We start from the raw sequence: 18,509 nt of genomic DNA, 5'->3' as shown, positions 1-18,509 counted from the left end.
CCCCCGCCGCCTCCCCTCAGCGGCCCCAATGGCGGCCGCTGCCCCAACGGCTCCCCGGGCGGCTGCCGCCCAGCGGGACCGGCACCTCGGCGGCATCCCGGGGCCGCCCCGCCGCCGTCCTCCCGGGGCTGATCGCCGGGAGAGAGGCAGCGGGTCCCGTCAGAGCCCGGAACCATGGCGCTGGGCGCGGGGAGCCACCCCCTGCACACAGAGACAGACACAGAGGCAGGCGCAGCCCTTCCGGCAGGGCGGCCATGGGGGTGCACGGGCGCTTCTTGGAGGCGGCGGCCAGGGAGATGGCAGCCGCCTGCCCGGGACAGGCGCGGTTCCTGCTGTGAGCGGCGACACGGGGGGGACGAGGGGAGAGGGGATGAGGGGACAGGGGAAAAAAAAGGGGCGGAATCGGGCTAGGGGCTTCTCCCCACGGTGACTTAGTGCCCCTCTGTTTTCTCTCCCCCTGCAGGTGGACGCTGGGCAGGCGCCGAGGCGAGTGAGGGGTTGTGGCAGCACCTGAACCACGCGAGGCAAAACATTGCTAATGCTTTATAGAGCCGTGCTTTATAACGCTTATCTACGGATCGTGATTACCTAAGTCTTGCTCTTTTGCCTATAGATCGTGATTATTTCACTTGTTTTACTCTTTTGCCTATAGGTCATGATTACTGAAGTTTTACTCTTTTGCCCATAGGCCATGATTAGTGAAGTTTTACTCTCTGTTAACCTGTAGATGATGAATTCGGGAAGGAGAGGATATGTCCTCACTGCTTCCAGTTCCTGCTGCCCGATAGCCGCCGGGTGCGTCTCAGGCCGAAGATGAAGGTGACACCGCAGATAGAGAAGATCCTTAAGCGAGAGGCAAAGAGTTACAAGCTCAACATGAGGCAGACAAAGCTTTTGAAAAAGTACAGGGACTCCAAAAGTGTTCTGGTAAGGGTGTTCACTTTGGACTGCCAAATATTAGATGTTTCCCTGAAGCCTTTCAGTGCCATAAAAAGAAAAAAATAAATAATGAAATCTTTCTTTTAGAAGTGGAGCTCACTCCTGCATATTTCTTTTTTTCATGAGCATATAGTTCTTTTTTCCTTTTGGTACAGCTTTTACTTACATTTACAATCAAAAGTTTTAGAAACTTCTGCAATAAAGAGATGAAGAGTGCAATTTCAAGAACAGATATCTTATATTTTTGCCTCTCTCCCACCTTCCTCCCCCTCTCCACCCCCGCCAATAAAAAACCCTCACGTCAGAGGAAACAACTCGGCTCTTACTGTGATCTGTTTAGCACCAATCTGGGTAAACTGTGCAGATGTCTGAGATCTTGCTGAAAATTAAGTCATTTCTTCCTGCCAGGAAGCTCCAGCATTTCCACTGTCAACTACTGTATCATTTGCATAACTTTGTCAAACTGGCAGGAGTGGCAGATTTTTGCCTGCTTTTTATTTTTTTTTCTTTCCCTGTTCATGTGAATGTGGCAAAACTGGGACCAGGCAACTCTATTAGACGTAAAGCTTTAATACAGTGTAGATCCTAAGAATCCATTACAATTTGTAGGAATCCATTGCTAAGAATCCCCCAAAATATACCTAAGAAGAAAAACATTCCATTGACTGAAGTCAGGCAGTTTTTGCCAGTGTGCATAGCTTCATGTTTACTGCCTTTGTTTCAGCTTTGAAGAAGGGCTTGAGTGACTGATGGATTGTCTTTTTTTTTTTTTTTTTAAGTTTTACTAGCCTTCTAAAAAAGTTTTTGCTCAATGCACAAGTTTGTCTTCGTTTACCTCAGCAGACCATCATGACTTTACAATAGATTATTGTTACCTTCTGAACATGCTGAATTTTTTATGTTTGACTGAGTATTAGTGTTTATAGGAGGTCTTTCAAAACTAAACCACTTCTGAAATTTAATCAAGCTAACGTTGCTCTATAGGCTTTAGTTCTTTTGTCCTAGAGTTACTGAAGAATATAAGATTTAATGCTGTGAAGAACAATAGCATGTGTTTAATCTAGTGTTGCAAAGGCATGCACTACTATGAAAACAGGTTCTGTAAATGGATGTCTTTAAAGTGCCCAGCAGTTCCCAGTACTCTTGTCATTTTCTCAGATCAGAGCCTGCACGTTTGGGGAGTAAAATTTGCTCAACCAAAAATTATTAAGGAGTCAATGACACAAACTGAGGAAATGCCATAGATGTTATCAAACCTCAAGGCAAAAAAAAAAAAGACATTCCCGGTAGGCATCCATGTTATTACTCTTTCCAAATTCTGGATCATAAATGACCAGCAAAAAAGAGCAAGGTAAAGGCTATCTGGGAAGATGGATGCTTTGCTTTATTTTTCTGCTGTAGGATCACAAACATTTAGCATGCATTGAGAACTGTCTCTTTTGACGATTGGTGAACAGTGTCCTGGAGAATTATGATGGGCTCTTAGTTTTGTAGCTAGAGAGATTCTTAGGATGTGTTGTGCATTTATATGAGTCGTTTAAGATTCAGTTTTAAACAGGGCCAGTTTAAACTCTGGATAATACTCTAATCTTGGGATGTAGTTACAGTTTGCTGCACTTGTGTTCTGCTCAGTTCTGTTTGCATTTGTGCTGTGGATTACGATTTAAATATTTCTGGTATTAAGTATTTAAAATACTGTCAGGAACTGTCAGCTTTCAAAATTAGCAATGTAGATCCCTGTAAGCTAATAACTGAGCTTTGTGAAAATGAGAATTCAAGTGTGGTTGAGAATTAAACTAAGCAACAGCAATATGACAGGTTGTGCCTGTGATGCCTTTCTGGAGTTAAGTGTGTATGCTGTCCAGGGAGTGAAAACCAGCAGTGCACTGCTATGTTTACTCCACTGATTCCTGCACTGTAAAGCGTTGGCCTCCGTTTATATTCCGTGGAGTGCTAAACAGTCATGTGGTGCTGTGTTTTTTCCCCATCTGATTTTCAGAAGAGCTAAAAATACATCAATACCTAGGCTGTGTCAGTTAATGATCTCTCTCTCTTTTAGTTTGTTAGTCTGACAAAATAATGTCTAGACATAGTCAAAACACCTGAAAACACTTCATTTAAGCATTTTTAAATTGAATTCTTTCTAAGCACTCTGAATTTAGGTAAATTTATGCACTTTGAAATGAATGATGTGCTATAGATGTTTTCAAAACCCCTCGGACTTCTTTGTGACATCCTTTTGAGTATGTTTTTAACCAGAAACATCACGTAACTGTGTTTTTCAGTCGGTGTAATTGTGTGCCTCAAAACTTGTCTGACTGTATTATTCCCGTGTGTCTTAATAAGAGTAGTTGCCATGGTAGTAAGGGATATTAGGAGTATCTGACAGTCTCTGTGCCTCTCCCATGTTACCTGTTGTGCTGCACCTCTGTAACGTACTGTGCTGCTGGAGGTTCCCTGCAGACCAGAAGTAAATAGACAGGTAGAAAATAGAACTTCCTCTGTATTGTAGTAAATATTTTAGTGCCATTAACAAGACCCTTCTTTGTTCGCCAAGACTTGCTGTTACTAGTTAGGGATGGGTGTTTCTTGAGAGTTTGGCAATTTTTATATTTATCTCAAGACTCTGAAAATTTGTAGTATAACTTCACTGGGGTTTGTGTACGCTTTATGAGTTTTGATCACTTTGTGTGTCACATTTTTTAGCAAAATATGAATACCACTACTAAATATTGACACATACCATACATCCAGTTCAGGTGCTGTTTCACCTTCTGGTTTTGACAGGGTTGTTTTCTGTATTTCAGTGAACTATATTAAGGCAGGGTTGAGGGTCTCCTGAAATCAGTTGCTAGGACTGGAGTCATTTCTAGATAAATCCATGGGACGTGTTTGGCTTAAGAAGCTTGAAATGCTTGCTCTAGGTGTAAAGTAAATACTGCTTTTTGAAACCTCTGTGTTTCTCTTAGGTAAATATTTAACTGATATTAATAAAGAGTTTGGATAATTCTTAGGATAGAATGGTTTAGATAATTCTTACAATAGCTTTAAAAAATCAAAGGGGAAGGACTGATAGAGTGGTTAATAATTTCTTTATTCTCTCCGTAGCTGATTACTTGCACCTCATGCAACAAAACAACAAGACATTTTGGTAAAAGCAGGTATTTTCTGGCTACCAACACACAAAATTCTGGCACTCCAACTGTTAAATCTAGCCTCAGGACACCAGATGTGAAAACTCAGTCTGCAAAAAAAATGACACCTGTAAGCTGCAGTAGGCTGGGATCCAAAGGGAACACTCCCTCATCTCTTCCCAGGTATCTGTTTCTCTCCTATTTAAAGAGGCACTGGTCTGAGTAGAGCATAATGGATCTTGTTGGGAAGGGGAGGCATGCTGATTGCAGATCAGTCATTTAGTAAACCTGTAATTGATAACAAAATGTTTTTCCTTAGTGGACTGGTTAAGGAGATCCATTTTGACTTCCTAACCTTTAAAAGATGTCAGTGAAATGTGACCATGTGCCAAGAATGCACAATAATGTTTTTGCCATTAATGTGAAATATATAGCTTAAAATTTGCATTAAAAAATTCTACTTCCAACTGCTCACCTGTATATGAAAACACACTGTGTACATTTGAAATTTTTGCTTAAACTACGTGTGTCCACTTTTATAGTCAGTTGATATTAATTATGATTTCTCACCTTTAAGATATTTGAGTCTTTTGTTTTTCAGAACGCATGCATCCGGACAGGTGACAACGAGTTCCGGTTCCAAGACCCCCCGAAACTCCAAGTTTCACTTTTCTAAGCTAAAACGGATGCTCAACCTAGAAGAAAAAGAGAAAAGCCAGAAGGCAGATTTGAAAACCTTCTTGACTTTACTTTAATTATTCACTGTTTCAAAGTAATAATGATTAGAGCAGTAAGCACTGTTCTGATTTTGGTAAATAAACACAACTGGTGATTTTGTTAAAACTCAAGCTAACAGCGTGTACCTCGTGTAAGAGTAGACCACGTATTTAAGAATCTAGCTCCCTATGAAGACTGATTGTACACAGGAGGGAAATGAGGAAATAGACTAATGTGCTTGGGAATCTGGAATGTGTTTTGCAGTCACTGGTGGCCCAAGAATTAAGTTAGGATCTGTCCTTTGTGGAAGCTGGTAATACTGGATACATCAGGTGGTCCAGTAGGACCAACAGATAAGTTGGCAGACCAGGACTGGGGGTGGGAATAGAGCTGAGTGTGGTTTCCTCCACTTAATCCCACTATTTCTAAGACAATGCATAATGACAGAATTTAGAAGATCTCAAAGATCTCAGCCCGGTTTCCCCAGTTTAAAACAAAGATGCTTTCACCAGCACTGTTTGCAGGTACAATATTTTCAAGGGTCTAATGTACTGTCCAGGAGTGTCACTGTCTTTTGATATGTGTGGTAATCTAAGTGTATTACACAGCCTTTACGAAGGCTCCGGAATAACTTAACCTTGTAGACAGCACTCGCATACAAAGAAAGATAAAACAGTTTATCACCAGATTAAGTATCTTCATTTTCTAATGAATGTTCCCTGTGGTTTGGACTGATCCCAGGATAACACAGAGCGTTTTAAGGCTGCAGTGTGCTGTGGGTGCTCTCAATACCTACTCACAGATCCGCACTAGATCACTGTCAGTGCCCCGGTTTGTTACTGCCATGAGAGTTTCAGGGCCATAAAGAACGCAGGCTATTTCCTTTCTAATTGCTCTGGTGCTATCGAAATGGGTCACTTTTGTCTCTTTCAGAAATAGCTAAAGAGACACTGTCTGAGCTGTCTTTCAGCTTTGTCAGGCACCAGCCTCCAGAATTCCCTCCTTCCTGAACTTTGGTCTGGAAAGCTGTGCTTGCACTGCACAGTAGTCAACTTGTTGCAGACAAAACACTTTGGTGCGAGTTAGATTGTGAAAGTTAAAGCGGTCTCTAGTGTCAGATTTTGCGTGTTCAGTTTGCACAGAGGGGAGATAGGACAGCAGAAAGTTGCTGTTCAGGGCTGGGTTTATGTTCTGCGTGCAGTCTGCAGTGAAAGTTCTGCAAAGCATGCGTATGGTTTCCCCTCTGAAAAGAGAATCTACCAGTAAAAAACATTTAAATTCTTGGTCTTAAAGATCTGTTTTCCCTTTTTAAACATTTTTTTTTCCCCTCTTGATAAATAGCACATTCAGTTTGTTTTAATAAGCATGTTCAGCTTCAGTGAGCACCATTTAGGAAACAGGACCAGCAAGCTGACAGACTTAAAAACAATTGGAGGCAGGAGAGAATAGTTTGTTGCAATGTCTGGCAAATGTGTTAAAGGCCAGCATGTAACCTTTTTATATTTCCTATACACTTACACGATAGGTTTCAAAGGTTCACCAGTTGGTTTCTTACATGCAGGTACGATCTAATTAACTGTCATTCTTGGATCGAAATGTGAACCTTGGAGTTAGTTAAACCATTGTGGTGTAGAACTTTGTATTAAGCCATCTGTTACAATGTTTATGATCTAGTCCTGCCTAAAAATACTGCCATCTTGGTGATGGAGAACTTGTATTACAAAAATGTATTTGTAAAACACATTTTAGAATAATTTTTTATATTTAAAGCGTGCGCATTAGGTAATCTCCTGTTCTGCTTCCTGTGAGGCTCATGCAAAAACACCATGGGTATCTATAGGCTAGTGCAAGGTGCACCAATGTCAATGTTTTAGGTCAAATCAGGAGTATGGTTTTGAAGCTCATCTCCCTAACTGCCCCTTTTCACTGTGCTTTTTATGCAACACTGAATGGTCTCAGAGTATGTCAATGACATTTCTTTGGGATAAAATAACAGATTATGGGTAAAAGCAGGTAAGACATGCTCTGGGGGCACAACTGATGTGGTCCAGCCACTAATGGGTGATATGTCCATAAACCCATGAGTTAATCTGAAGTTCACATGCCCCAAAAAGGGTCTTGTGGATGGCAGGCACTGAGCTTCAGGTATTTTGCATGCCAGATGTAACTCTGTTGCAATATGGTATTTGTTAATGCTCCAGACCACATCTTCTGTGTAGACTGACAGCAGGAGTTGTCAGAAAAGTTCAGATGCATTCTTAGAAAGAATCACTGTTGCGAGATATTCAATTTACATTACCATGGGGAAAAGTAAGTATGTGCCGTTCCTTGGTTTACAAATACACTTCCAAATGCCAGGCAGAAGTTAGCTTTGATAGTTTTTATCATCTGAAGTGCTTTTATGTTATTCTTAAGCCTCTAAGAATGTGTGTATATAATATATATATATATTTCTGTGTCCGGACTACATGCATATGCGTGTGTATGTGTACACAAACACATCAGTTGTGTATATATACATACATAGACACATACACATAATCTGATGCATGCTTTGGAGTATATTACGTCCCTGTACAAGGCTTTGCTGGCTGCAAGAGACTGTCACTGAGCCCCCCTGCCAAACACCTGCCGTGCAGCGTTACTCGTTTACGTGTGAAGAGCTAGAACATCTCTCTGTCAAGAGGAAAAGGCACTGATACCAGTGAGGCCAGAATTTTACCAAGACTTTGTAAAGCAAACCCAAGAAGTTTCACTATTAGGCACGCACCTCTGGGTACAAGTATTTAATTATGGATTGAGAGTTAGTATTTCCCAGCTCATATAATTCTACTCAAGCAATTATACTGCATTATCTTTGATACTAATAGGATGATAGCACCATGCTGAAAATGTTACAAAAAATTAGATTAATATAACCACCTCAGTGAAAGCTTATTTATTTTGAAACCATTTTGAGACATTTTCACATTTTTGTATATTGGGAACCTTGGACTGGAACAGTACAAACGGTACCTCAAACCCAACCCTTCCTCCCTCCCAAAGTGACAAAAAGCTTGGCCAAACCTGATGGTATATCAGCAATATTTCTTTTTTAAAAAATTGCAGCTTTAGAGATATGACCCCAGACTTCTTAATGCACTGCTTCCTCATTGAAAAATTTCAGTTTATTGTACAAAATACAAATACAGAGAGTAACAAACTTCAAAATTAGTATTGATCATTTCCTCAGCATCGCTCTGTGATTTTGGTTTCCTCTTAGGTATAGGGAGCAGCTTACATTAAGACCAATGCACAAAATGAGATCGAATATGCAAGCAATAAACAGTGATTTCACGGATGTTTTTACAACAATGTTTTATTCTATTAAATATGAAAGAGCATACATACAGGTGTTATTTTAAGGACATAAATTACACAAGGATTACACAATCCGTCAGAAGAGCACAATAATGAAACATCTTTACATTTCAAACTTTTCTTGTTAGCTTTTAACAAATGAGTCTATTTCTGTTGCAAACAAGTAACAAGAGTGCTATTGAACTTTTGCAAATTCCCACAAAAACATCATGCTTAGTAGGATACTTTAAATGTTGTAAAGATGAAATCAGAATTAGGTTTCTAAATAACACGATGGAAGAGATTTACTACTTAATCAAGATAAATGACACACTGAAATAGGAGCTGAGACAAAATTGGTCATTCATTAAAATGAAAAAAAAAATAAAAATCCACTCCAGACAGTACATTTGAATCTGCTTTCTTTACTTGCAGGAATACTCAGTGTGATTATATGCATGAGCAATAAGCAGAACTGGCCCTAAATATTTATCAATGTAACAGTCACACTTTAGATGTACTGGTTTCTTATTTCACTAACCTTTCCACAGCAGAAAAGCCAGGAATCAGTTTGTTCACGTTTCAAAACCCAGCTCTTGTGTAGAGGGCCAATCAAGCCTACGTGTGATCTCCATGTTCATCTGTGCAGGGGACTACCACATCCCAAGTATGTATTTTGGGTAATCACTAAATTACCAGACTGAGCTGCCACTGGCTCGGGAGAGGAATATTAGCCTGTCGAAAATACTAAAACAATGTCTTTTTAAACTTCAGGAAAAGAGGAATGTAATTTTATTATAATGAAAGCTCTCAGTTTGACATTCAGAAGACTACTCAGATAAAATACATATTAAGCATGTAGTCTGGGTTGTGTTCCTAGGGATTAGCTGAGGTGCTTCAATGTATTACTACAAACATTACCTGAGTGAGACAGACAAACTAACGTTACTGCAGTGTATGCTTTAATTTTCAAAAAGAGCAATGAAACAGAATTTCTAAGAACAACTATTTTTGTAACTAAGGGCTCCACGTTTATTTTTGAAACTGGAGAAGTGGGGTAATGTTCTGGGTAGTTTTCAAAACAGTTTGCAAAAATACAGCTTGATCCTGCAGCCCCCAGAGTATACAAGCAGTCCCAGTGACCTCCAAGGTAAGCATTCTCATATGGCAAAGAGCTGCAGGATTGTCTTTGCTTTTTTTTTTTTTTTTTTCCCCAAAGAATGCTCAATAAAAGTGCAATATAGTGAAGCGAATAATCTGATTATTATACTTATTATTATTTGCTGCAAAATGTTCAGATGCTATTTATGCATTTTGTAAGGTGGGCATTCCGGTTTGGGTACAGTCAGACCATGTTAGAAGAGATGGGCAGGGTACACGCACACATTTCCCCAGTGTTGCAACACCCCAAAGCAGTCCTGTTGTATCACCCCAGCTACAGGTAATCACTGTGCTGCTCACAGTTTCGCACTGTGATTTCTGTTTTGACAAGCGTTGACATTTGTTTTGCTTCTCATTTCCACTCAGACATTTTCTCCCCCTTTTAGCTCCCAGGCACTCACTCTTTCCCCACCCAGACTCTTTTCTTCCTGAGATGTCAGACGTATATGCAATAAGCTTTGGAACCTGAGAATTTGGAGGTATCTTTTGACACTACAGGGCTGCATTTGTATCGTACCATGTTATCTCTTGCTATACTACTACAGCTACAATATAAATCTTCTAACTAGTTGATATATGATGCCTTTCCCATAGAAAAAAAAACAAAGTACTGTTTAGCCACTAATATATAACACTTGCTGTAAGAGTGACGTTTCCCTTCAGCAAGTCCTCTTTTCCAAACGAATTTTGAGAGACAATTTCCAAAAACCCAGCTATGAAATACTCCTTGAAGTAAACAATTATCACAATAAAGAAAAAATACATCCAGAAAACAGCACTCTCTCAAAATTAAAACTTATATACACCAAGAAAACGTTGAGATTTTTCCTCATTCTTTCATCAGCTCTACATTATCTGTAGATAAGCAACATTATGACAAAGATAATGGTATGAATAGGAAAAACGAGCCTAGTGAAGTAAGTGTTGTGTCTTTTTTAATTCTCTTGAGAGATCAAGGAAATTCAGCACTCAGCTTTATTTTTTATAATTGTTCTTAATTATGGTAGCAAAAAGCTATTTAAGCTTAATACATTCCCTACAGCTTTGAGTATCCATGACTTAGATCCTTCAATGGACTCTAAGCAAGCCATGCCACTGCACTTAGAATCACCTCTGGGTAACAAATTCAGAAATCCCTGAATGAGATTCAACAATAAATGCACTATTATTCCTTCCTGGTTTATGATTTGTTTTATAGTTCTTAATGGATTGCTCTGTTGTAACTAATTTGATGCTATTCTTTAGCAAAGCTGAACTTTAGCTGCAGCAGTAATGTACACACATGTATTTCTAAATTTATGAGCTGAGTTTTAACAGATTAGAACAGAAATATTTAATATGTAAACTGCATCTGGATGTTCATTTTCTTAGCATAAATGCAAGAAGAAAAGATGGCAATAAGTGTTATTTATTTTTATATATTAGATCTGAACTAAAGAAACACTCCTCTGAATTAATTATAGTTACAAATTTTAGACAGTCAGTGAGCTCAGGTAAGATATTTTCAGCATTTCTACCTGACAGTCAGAATTTTTGATGACGTTAATATTCTACTTTGCCTACTATGGAATGCTAGGTCAAAGCTTGTACTTATTTTCCTCTACTTAACCGAGGTCTAATTCATGTCTTCTGTGAGAAAAGCTAATTGGACTGGGGTGCTTACATGTAAGTGTGACTATTTTAAAGAGACAGAGTTTTCTTCACATAGAATACAGCAAGTATTCTAGGGATTGCCCCTATAGAGGTCAAACACAAGTGACAAATTACTACCTAGCTTCAACAATTTCACTCCAGGATTATTCTGAATGATTGCAGTTTTTGAAAACAAGTATAGATTATTTTTTAAAGTTTGCTTTCATGTGAAAAGGAGTGTTAGACCCGTAACCTCTGAACTTAAATGACACAAAACAATGTCTGACAAGTGCAAACCCATGAACAAAGTGTTATCATTAAATACTCAGATGATCCATCCAACTCAAAACACTTGCTGACTAGGTTTTTAAGGTTATCTAAATGCCAAAGGGTACAGGTAGACATTTTTAAATCACTCCTCAACAACTGAGTGCCTAATTTCAATTGACCGAAAAGCCTCAGCTTTCTGGCAATCCTTTAGGTGCCTGTCTATATCTTTAGGTTTTTAAGTGAAATTAAAAGCTGGTGCATAGTATAGAAACAAGGAATTTTCACGGGTTTGGCTACCTTGAAACAAATATCACCTTCATGCCATGCAAAGGGTTGTTAAAAAAAAAAAAAAAAGAACACTCAGCAATAAATTTCCATGGTTTAACTTATACACAGTCCTGAACTGTCTCCTCCTTTCCTCATGAGAAAAGACCATCAAGATCTAGAAATGTTTGCTGGAGCTAGGGGGCTGGAAGCCTATACTGGCCTCTGGGGTTTCTCAGTGGAGGGGGGTGGCTTGGCCCAAAGCTTCTATACTGTTTGCAACCTGGCTGAACCATGCTACTGCATGTATAGATTGTGTATAGGGTTGTCGGATTTAGTAATGGACATTTAACAATTGGGATCATTCAGAGAATGACCTTTCAATTTAATTAAAGCTGTAAAATGGCTTTGCATTTCTGGGATTAACCTTTTTAGATGGAGATGGATGTTCCAGAAACGGATTAGAGTACAAATGAATGGTCCCTCAATTTAGAAACTAAGCAGCTGTAACAAGAAAAGTTCCAATTCTGAAGCCTAATTAAAATGGTCAATTGTATAGTTTCTTACACTGACTTTTAAATTACACTAACATATTGCAACATTTTGAGTCATTCAAAGATGTACTCTCTGTAACATGATTTATGTTTTCCAATACAAAACTGTTTTCTAACATTTACTTCAAAATAAACCACCTGACTTGCTTTGAGATTGGGTATTTTAAATGTAATGGACAGTAGGATTACTTTTAACTTCGCATTAAATAGTCTTAACTTTCTTGCAGACATAAACTTCTGATTTCCATGTTTCACTCCCTCACTAGCAACTGAAATGTCTCAAGTTAGAAGTATGCTTCAATTACATGTTGATCTACATTAAATATAGGGTACATAGGAAAAATCTTAGCATGTTTTTTACAGCGCACCCAACCAAAATCTGTACAAAAGATAATTACCCATTCTTTAATGTATTAGATGCAGACGACACTTTTTATAAATGTACCCTTATGTTCACTCGCCAATAAAATAGTAAACAAATCAACTTTTTAAACCATTTTTTTTTTTATAAATTATTAGAGTATTTTACTGACACTCTCCAACAATATACAAAAATAATACTACAAGAGTACCAATCAGTCTGACCTACCCCTCATTTCACAGAAAAGTAGAGGTTATGGAAGGGCATTCTTCTAATCAATCATCACTGTAGATGTCTCCTGCAAACGGCAGGTGTACGTGGCTGCCCGTGACGTTGGGAAGTCGAGAGAGATCAGGCAGGTTCTGGATGCGTGACCTGAGTTCTTTCCGTACTTGGGACACTCTGGCGAGCTTGCGTTTGTATTCCTGTAAGGGAGAAGGATTCATCATGAAATAAATACCATCCCCTTTTTTACTGCACTTAACACATGTCCTAACAAATGGTCAGCTGCATATGTCCTACCAAGCTGACCATTCGCAGGTATTTGGTATTAAACCCAATATTAGTGCAGAAAACACAACAAAATAAACAAAAAACCTCCAACCAACCAATATAAAAATACTAAAATCTCATTCCAGCAGTTAATTCTTGAGTGGTGTTTGAATCAGCTGAATCCTGGCCAAATACATTCTCTGTCCACGAAGAAGTGTGAAGCAGCAAATCGGCACCCCTTCATAGGTTCGAAGTGTGATGCTAGGTAAACGTGCACATTACCAGCTACATTTTCTCAAGACTTTACTCCAAAACCAGAAATGTGCCTTAAATGAGATTATCAGTTGCTTGGCTCCATTAAGCTTCCCTTTTGCTGATAATAAATCATTTCCATAGTAACATCACATTTCTCACATCCAGCGTTTTCCATACAAATTTCAGCTGGGACTTGTTGCCTAGTGAATATCAGCTCGATCAATATTACTGACAGTGTGTTTCCTTTTCTCACGAAGGCGCATGCTCTCGGAAATTTGGTCTCCCATATACCAACATTGCCTTTTTCCCCTGGCCAACACCTTTACGGCACAACGCACACTCACAGGCAGTCAAAACTTAGCCCTTGTACCTTGTTAGAAATGGAGATCACTGAAAAAATCGGGTCAAGGTTTTAGTATTACTACAAGACTAGAGTATATCAAAAATTATATAGGGCTTTAGAATTCACTAAAAGCTACAGAGTGTAATTTTTATACAATTTTGGCAATTGTAGAGATTGCATTTCCATGACATTTCTCCCCCGTGGGTATGGAGATTCACTTCCTCCAGAGCACCATAATTTCACTGCCCCTCTCAAAACCATTCTAGAAATCACTGAAGATGATCAGTTTTCATGACTGATGAGCATGTCTGAAAGGGTTTTAAAAACATAGGGATTGAGCAGTTTTGAGGTATTTCAAAGCTGATTTTTTTTATTACTATTTTTTTTAGAGTTTAATTCCATGTAAAATCCTTCTGAAAAGGTCAGTTCTGAAAGGGTTTGCTTATATATTTTGAAGGCTGCTGATACAGTCCTGTCATTACCTAAGTAGTCCTTGACTGCTGGAAGGCAGACATCAGGAATTCAAGAGAAACAATATTTATATGTACAGCCTTTATTCTTTTATCATAATACTGTGCACATGTATATACATCCTTTTTGCCCAACTTACATGCTGGGGGTGTGACTCAGCAATTAAAACAGAAGACTGGGAATGGGGATATCTAGGCTTTGCTTCTGGTATTTTTGCTCCATTGGAAATGCTGGATGCTGTGCAACTGAGCAACCATTTACCCACACCGCTGACGCTCCTAACTACAGAAATCCTGCTGGAGAACTTCAATTTCACTTTCATTATGTTGATTTTAACATACACTTCAAATTACCCCTGTGTAAACAAGGCTAGATTCAAGCTATTTACTTCAGACAGACAAGGACAAGCAGAAGCATGTTGTTTTCTCCTGCCACAGGGAGCATAATTTGCATTGCTGGCTGCCTATGGAGAACCTCACTCCTGGGATATGTGGGCAACTTGACGTACAGAATTAAATTCACTTTAATTCCTTCAGTGGCCTAAGATAAGACTACTTTCAAGCAATAATTTTTGGCACTACCAGTCATAAGAGCAGGTTTATGAGATGATTAGAACAACTTATTTTGCTAATTAGAATCCCACTGATTACTACAGTTTTCATTACTTGCCAGCGTCAAATGTAATATTTTGTGAAACTAATGCTAAAATCTACAGATTCCACATCTAGATCAACAGCATTTCTCTATCAAGTAAGTGCCAGGCAAAAAAAGCCAAATAATTTTTGATTGATCAGATACCACAATCATCATGAATAGTAAAAACGTGGGAAGCCCAAACAGGCTGTGCCCTGCATATTATATTTTCCCTTTCAACTGAAATAGGTTGAAACAGATTTTGATAGAGAGTTTCTACAATTATCTTACAGATGGGCTACAGCTAAAACCACTTGGAACTTAATGAGTACGCCTTCCCTTTTCAACATTAAGATGACTTTGATCTCTCATCTGATCACTAACACTATGGCAAGCATCAAAATACTAATGCATAGCAAAGGGAGAGAAAAAAAGGCTTGATTGCAAAGCAAGAATAGAAGATACACAGAAAACACAAATATTTAATCTGCATTCATCAGCCAAAGAAAAAAAGGTGAGGTGGAAAGCAACACTCTCATTACACAAAGGAAAAAAAATATAAAGAAAAAGATAAAAAGGCTTTTCAAATGTTCAGGGCATGAGTATACAGAGGCATCTGTGGCTGGTAAGATCGGATTTAGAACTGAGATCCCTGACTTTCCAGGCCAGTTCCAACCTTTCAGGCTCAGGTGCCGATGCGGGTGCTGTGTCTCAGAGCAAAGGCTTCTCACTGGCTGTCTGAACAGCACAGGCATTGCTAGCAGTCTTCAAAGGCTCAGACGAAGGCAAGCAGCTTGTGATATCGACATCTTAAAAGTTCAGACACACAGAATTTATTTATAGGCTCCTCCTTATTAAAATATAACGCCTCATCCAGCCTGGGTATTTATTTGTGCATGGAAGACTGGCAGCTAGAACTAGAGGAGCCAGGCAAGCCTCTCTATCGATCCAGAAAATGTAATAGCTGGGCTAAATTTTGTGCTGTCTTTAAAAACCTGCCATGGCTCACATCCTTCACCCACATGATTAAGGACTCGTGCTATTTGTCAGTACTAAGGTTGAATGAAATCCCAGAACAGCTTAGCATTTAAAGCACTAAACAGAGTCTGAATACATTTATGTGCATCACACACACACACACACACACACACAAAAAAAAAAAATTAAAAAATCGAGGACAGTCATGACAAGCTTAGGGAAGGAGTGACTTGGATAACCTTCCATAATAATTTTGCCCTCTTTACTTTAAATGAGTTTTCTATTTTCTACAACTTAGCAACACGTCAGAAGCTATCAGTTTGTCATTAGGCCTTACCACAACTGGCGTAAATGGCCCTACAAACTAGCCAGTGACTGCTTTGTTCATTTCTTGCTCTATGCATTGCCTCAGGCATTGCTTATTGCATGCTATTTAAACTCTGCTCTGTACACAGATCGACCAATATCCTTACAGGTTTGCTAATGGCATACTTCACCATTCGTAAACATAACTGATTCTTCAGGAAACTTCTTTGGGCAGGAAATGAGAAATCAAAATCAAATGCATCCTCCAATTTTGAATATTGGATTTTTCCCAGTGCTGAAAATTACCAAGAACGTAACACTTCAAATCACATTTTTAAAATTAACTTAAAATATCGTAGACTCCTCAGCTTGTGTGCTAATGAAGCAACAGGAAACAATGAACTCAATTTTGAAACCCACAAACTAAATTTGTGACCATCTCGGGATTTAAATGACTTTGTCATAGATGGTACCATTAACTGGTACCACTGCAGATCTTCAAACTGTGCATTTCTGATTGCAGCAGTAGTAAATGGGAACAAAGTACTTTACCAGAACATTTCCCATCTGAAGGGTGAGTGACAGAAATGCAAAATCCTTCACAGTGGGTCCCAATCTAGTCATCTTTGTCCAGCTCCTTCCAACCTAAACTCGGGTCTCAAACCTCACTCACCCTAGTCTCGACCCTCAGTCTCCAACTCTATTCCTCACATACTGTTCCCAGAACCAATGTATTTGTCCAGCAAGGCTGTTTGGTGCCTCTCACCCCACTGTCATGCCTGTATTCTCACCCAATACACTCACAATTGTTTTTTGCCTAACTGTTCTGATTTCCTTCCTTTCTGGCTCCATGTCTGAATTCCTCCCTCTAATCCCGGTCTACAATTACTACTTTGTCTATAGGTTTATCTGCTCCTGGTTCCAGTTCCACCTATTTCTCCCCCGTCCTTTTTACTCAGCCTGTCCCTGTTCTCTGCCTACACGGTATCTCTATTTCTCTCACCTCATACCACCTTTTGCTCCCATTCTCTTTGTCCAAATAAATTTCAGTTCCTCCCATTTCAATCCTACATGAGGTTGCATTTTTCTGACCCGTCACTCCCTTACTTCTCAGCCAGCTGATCTCTTTTCCTCCCATGGCCAGGCCCTGTCCCCTACTCCATTCCTTACTGTAGCATTTAGTCCTAGACTCCTTCCTATCATCTGTGGCCTCTGGTACCACGTTTACAGACACTTGTCCAAGTTCTGCACACTCAAACCCATTGGCTTCACCTCCACATTACTGAGACTCACGGGAACCAAGGACAACCCACCCACAGAAGTGTTCAGCTCTCACACCAGGCACTTGGCCCATGGTCAGCTCATGCAACAGCCATCTATAGCTGCAATCACAGAAGTCTTCTTTAGCCCAAGCTGGAAAAGAAACTCTGGCAGAAAAGCTCTTCATGGAAGTCAGTGATGTCTAAGAAGCCTCTGATGTGCATATTAAAAGACTTTTTTTTTTTTTCTTCCCCTAAAGGCTTGTAATTTCATTAAATTCAGGTTGATTTCCATTAGTATAACAAAATCCATGCCCCTGACAGAAAGAATAGCTTCCCCACACCACAATGCTTTGAGAAATAACATTAATGTCATCTCAAAGAAAAGGTTTAAAGTTCTTGTTGTTGTTGTTTTTAACATTGTTTTATTACATAAACTTTATTCTTGAAGATTAATTGTGTTGGAAAAAAGTTGGTCAAAACAGGGACATGTAGGCTTAATTACAGGCTGTATCACCAGGCTTACTTAGTTTATATTTACCTTCACTCTATCAGAAAAGGTCCAAAGTAGCATATATTAATTAATAAAATAAATTACTATTTAAAGATACTGATTTAATTAGAGAATCTGTTACAGGACAGTAATTTAACTGAAAGCATTTGAGGATGACAGATATGAGTAGCAGTTCCTCACAATGCCTACTTGAAGTTAAATTTGGTCTTGGTGTTTTATCATCCAATACGAAACTTTTATCTCTCTGAAAACTTAGACATTATAATAAACTTGAAAGTACCTACTTCCAAGAGATGCTTAAATTACACTAAATTCTTACGTTTCAAATGTTGGCTAATAGCATGAAGTTCTGAAGAATTTCTGATGACAAGGAATCAGGCAATTCTGTAAAATTTTACACAACTGAGCTCAAATATTCAAGCAGATACTCTACAGATTAAGACACACATGGGTTAAAATAGAATAGTTTTGAAAATAAAAATGAAATGGCCTCAGGCTTCAAGATAGCTTCTTAAAGTTTCACCTACTCAAAAACAAATCTGAAAGAAATCCAAATTAAAGGATATCAGGGTTCCACTTCAAATTGATTTTTTGTTGACAATTTTTTGTGGTCTATTGGAAAAAACATGTCCTTCACAATATATTTAGGAACAGCTTTGTAAAGTCCTCAGGCTCAAGTATTTACTGCACCAAGCAGCTGAACTGTACAAATTGCGTATCACACGCATTCCTCTTTTCATGTAACCATTATGTGCAGGTCATTACAAAGGTCTCAGTTTCAAATTCCACATGTGCAATTCATCTTTCTAAAGCCAATGCTGTGGGTGTCCAACTGCAAAAACGGGGACTTTGATGTTCATTATTTAATGGAGACAAATGGACATCTG

The 18,509-nt window shown here is 39.0% G+C and overlaps 2 protein-coding genes and 1 long non-coding RNA gene across 4 annotated transcripts in view; 1 reads left to right on the top strand and 2 right to left on the bottom strand.

Moving 5' to 3' along the window:
* The first annotated feature begins 6 nt into the window (after positions 1–6).
* On the top strand, positions 7–4,921 carry C2H18orf21 (chromosome 2 C18orf21 homolog). 2 transcript variants are annotated; one of them, XM_068671123.1, is made up of 5 exons: positions 7–225; positions 464–486; positions 728–927; positions 4,048–4,256; positions 4,675–4,921. In XM_068671123.1, the coding sequence occupies exons 1-5, from the start codon at positions 29–31 to the stop codon at positions 4,826–4,828; spliced, it is 783 nt and encodes a 260-aa protein (XP_068527224.1). In that variant the 5' UTR covers positions 7–28; the 3' UTR covers positions 4,829–4,921. The 2 variants fall into 2 exon arrangements, with proteins under 2 accessions (XP_068527224.1, XP_068527225.1); XM_068671124.1 differs by having other exon boundaries at positions 121–334.
* LOC137850766 (uncharacterized) lies at positions 4,102–4,768 on the bottom strand. The gene is made up of 2 exons (XR_011092795.1): positions 4,644–4,768; positions 4,102–4,361 (listed from the first exon to the last, which is right to left on the bottom strand). It is a non-coding gene; the product is annotated as an uncharacterized lncRNA (long non-coding RNA).
* Positions 4,922–8,130: 3,209 nt separating the features above from the next.
* RPRD1A (regulation of nuclear pre-mRNA domain containing 1A) overlaps positions 8,131–18,509 on the bottom strand; it is a 41,673-nt gene continuing 31,294 nt past the window's right edge. Inside the window, exon 7 of the mRNA XM_068671122.1 lies at positions 8,131–12,796. Coding sequence (XP_068527223.1) covers positions 12,647–12,796 — 150 coding nt within the window. The 3' untranslated portion in view covers positions 8,131–12,646. The remainder of the gene's footprint in view (positions 12,797–18,509) is intronic.

Source organism: Anas acuta, chromosome 2, assembly GCF_963932015.1.
Source record: "Anas acuta chromosome 2, bAnaAcu1.1, whole genome shotgun sequence".
Lineage (NCBI taxonomy): Eukaryota > Metazoa > Chordata > Aves > Anseriformes > Anatidae > Anas > Anas acuta.
Note: the sequence above shows the minus strand (reverse complement) of the source record. Positions and strands in the feature narration are given on the sequence as shown.

Coding starts and splice junctions, on each gene's coding strand:
- C2H18orf21 (XM_068671123.1), top strand. CDS start 29: ATGGCGGCCGCTGCCCCAACGGCTCCCCGGGCGGCTGCCGCCCAGCGG. Junction 226..463: donor ACACAGAGACAGACACAGAG/GCAGGCGCAGCC, acceptor CTCCCCCTGCAG/GTGGACGCTGGGCAGGCGCC. Junction 4,257..4,674: donor ACTCCCTCATCTCTTCCCAG/GTATCTGTTTCT, acceptor TTTGTTTTTCAG/AACGCATGCATCCGGACAGG.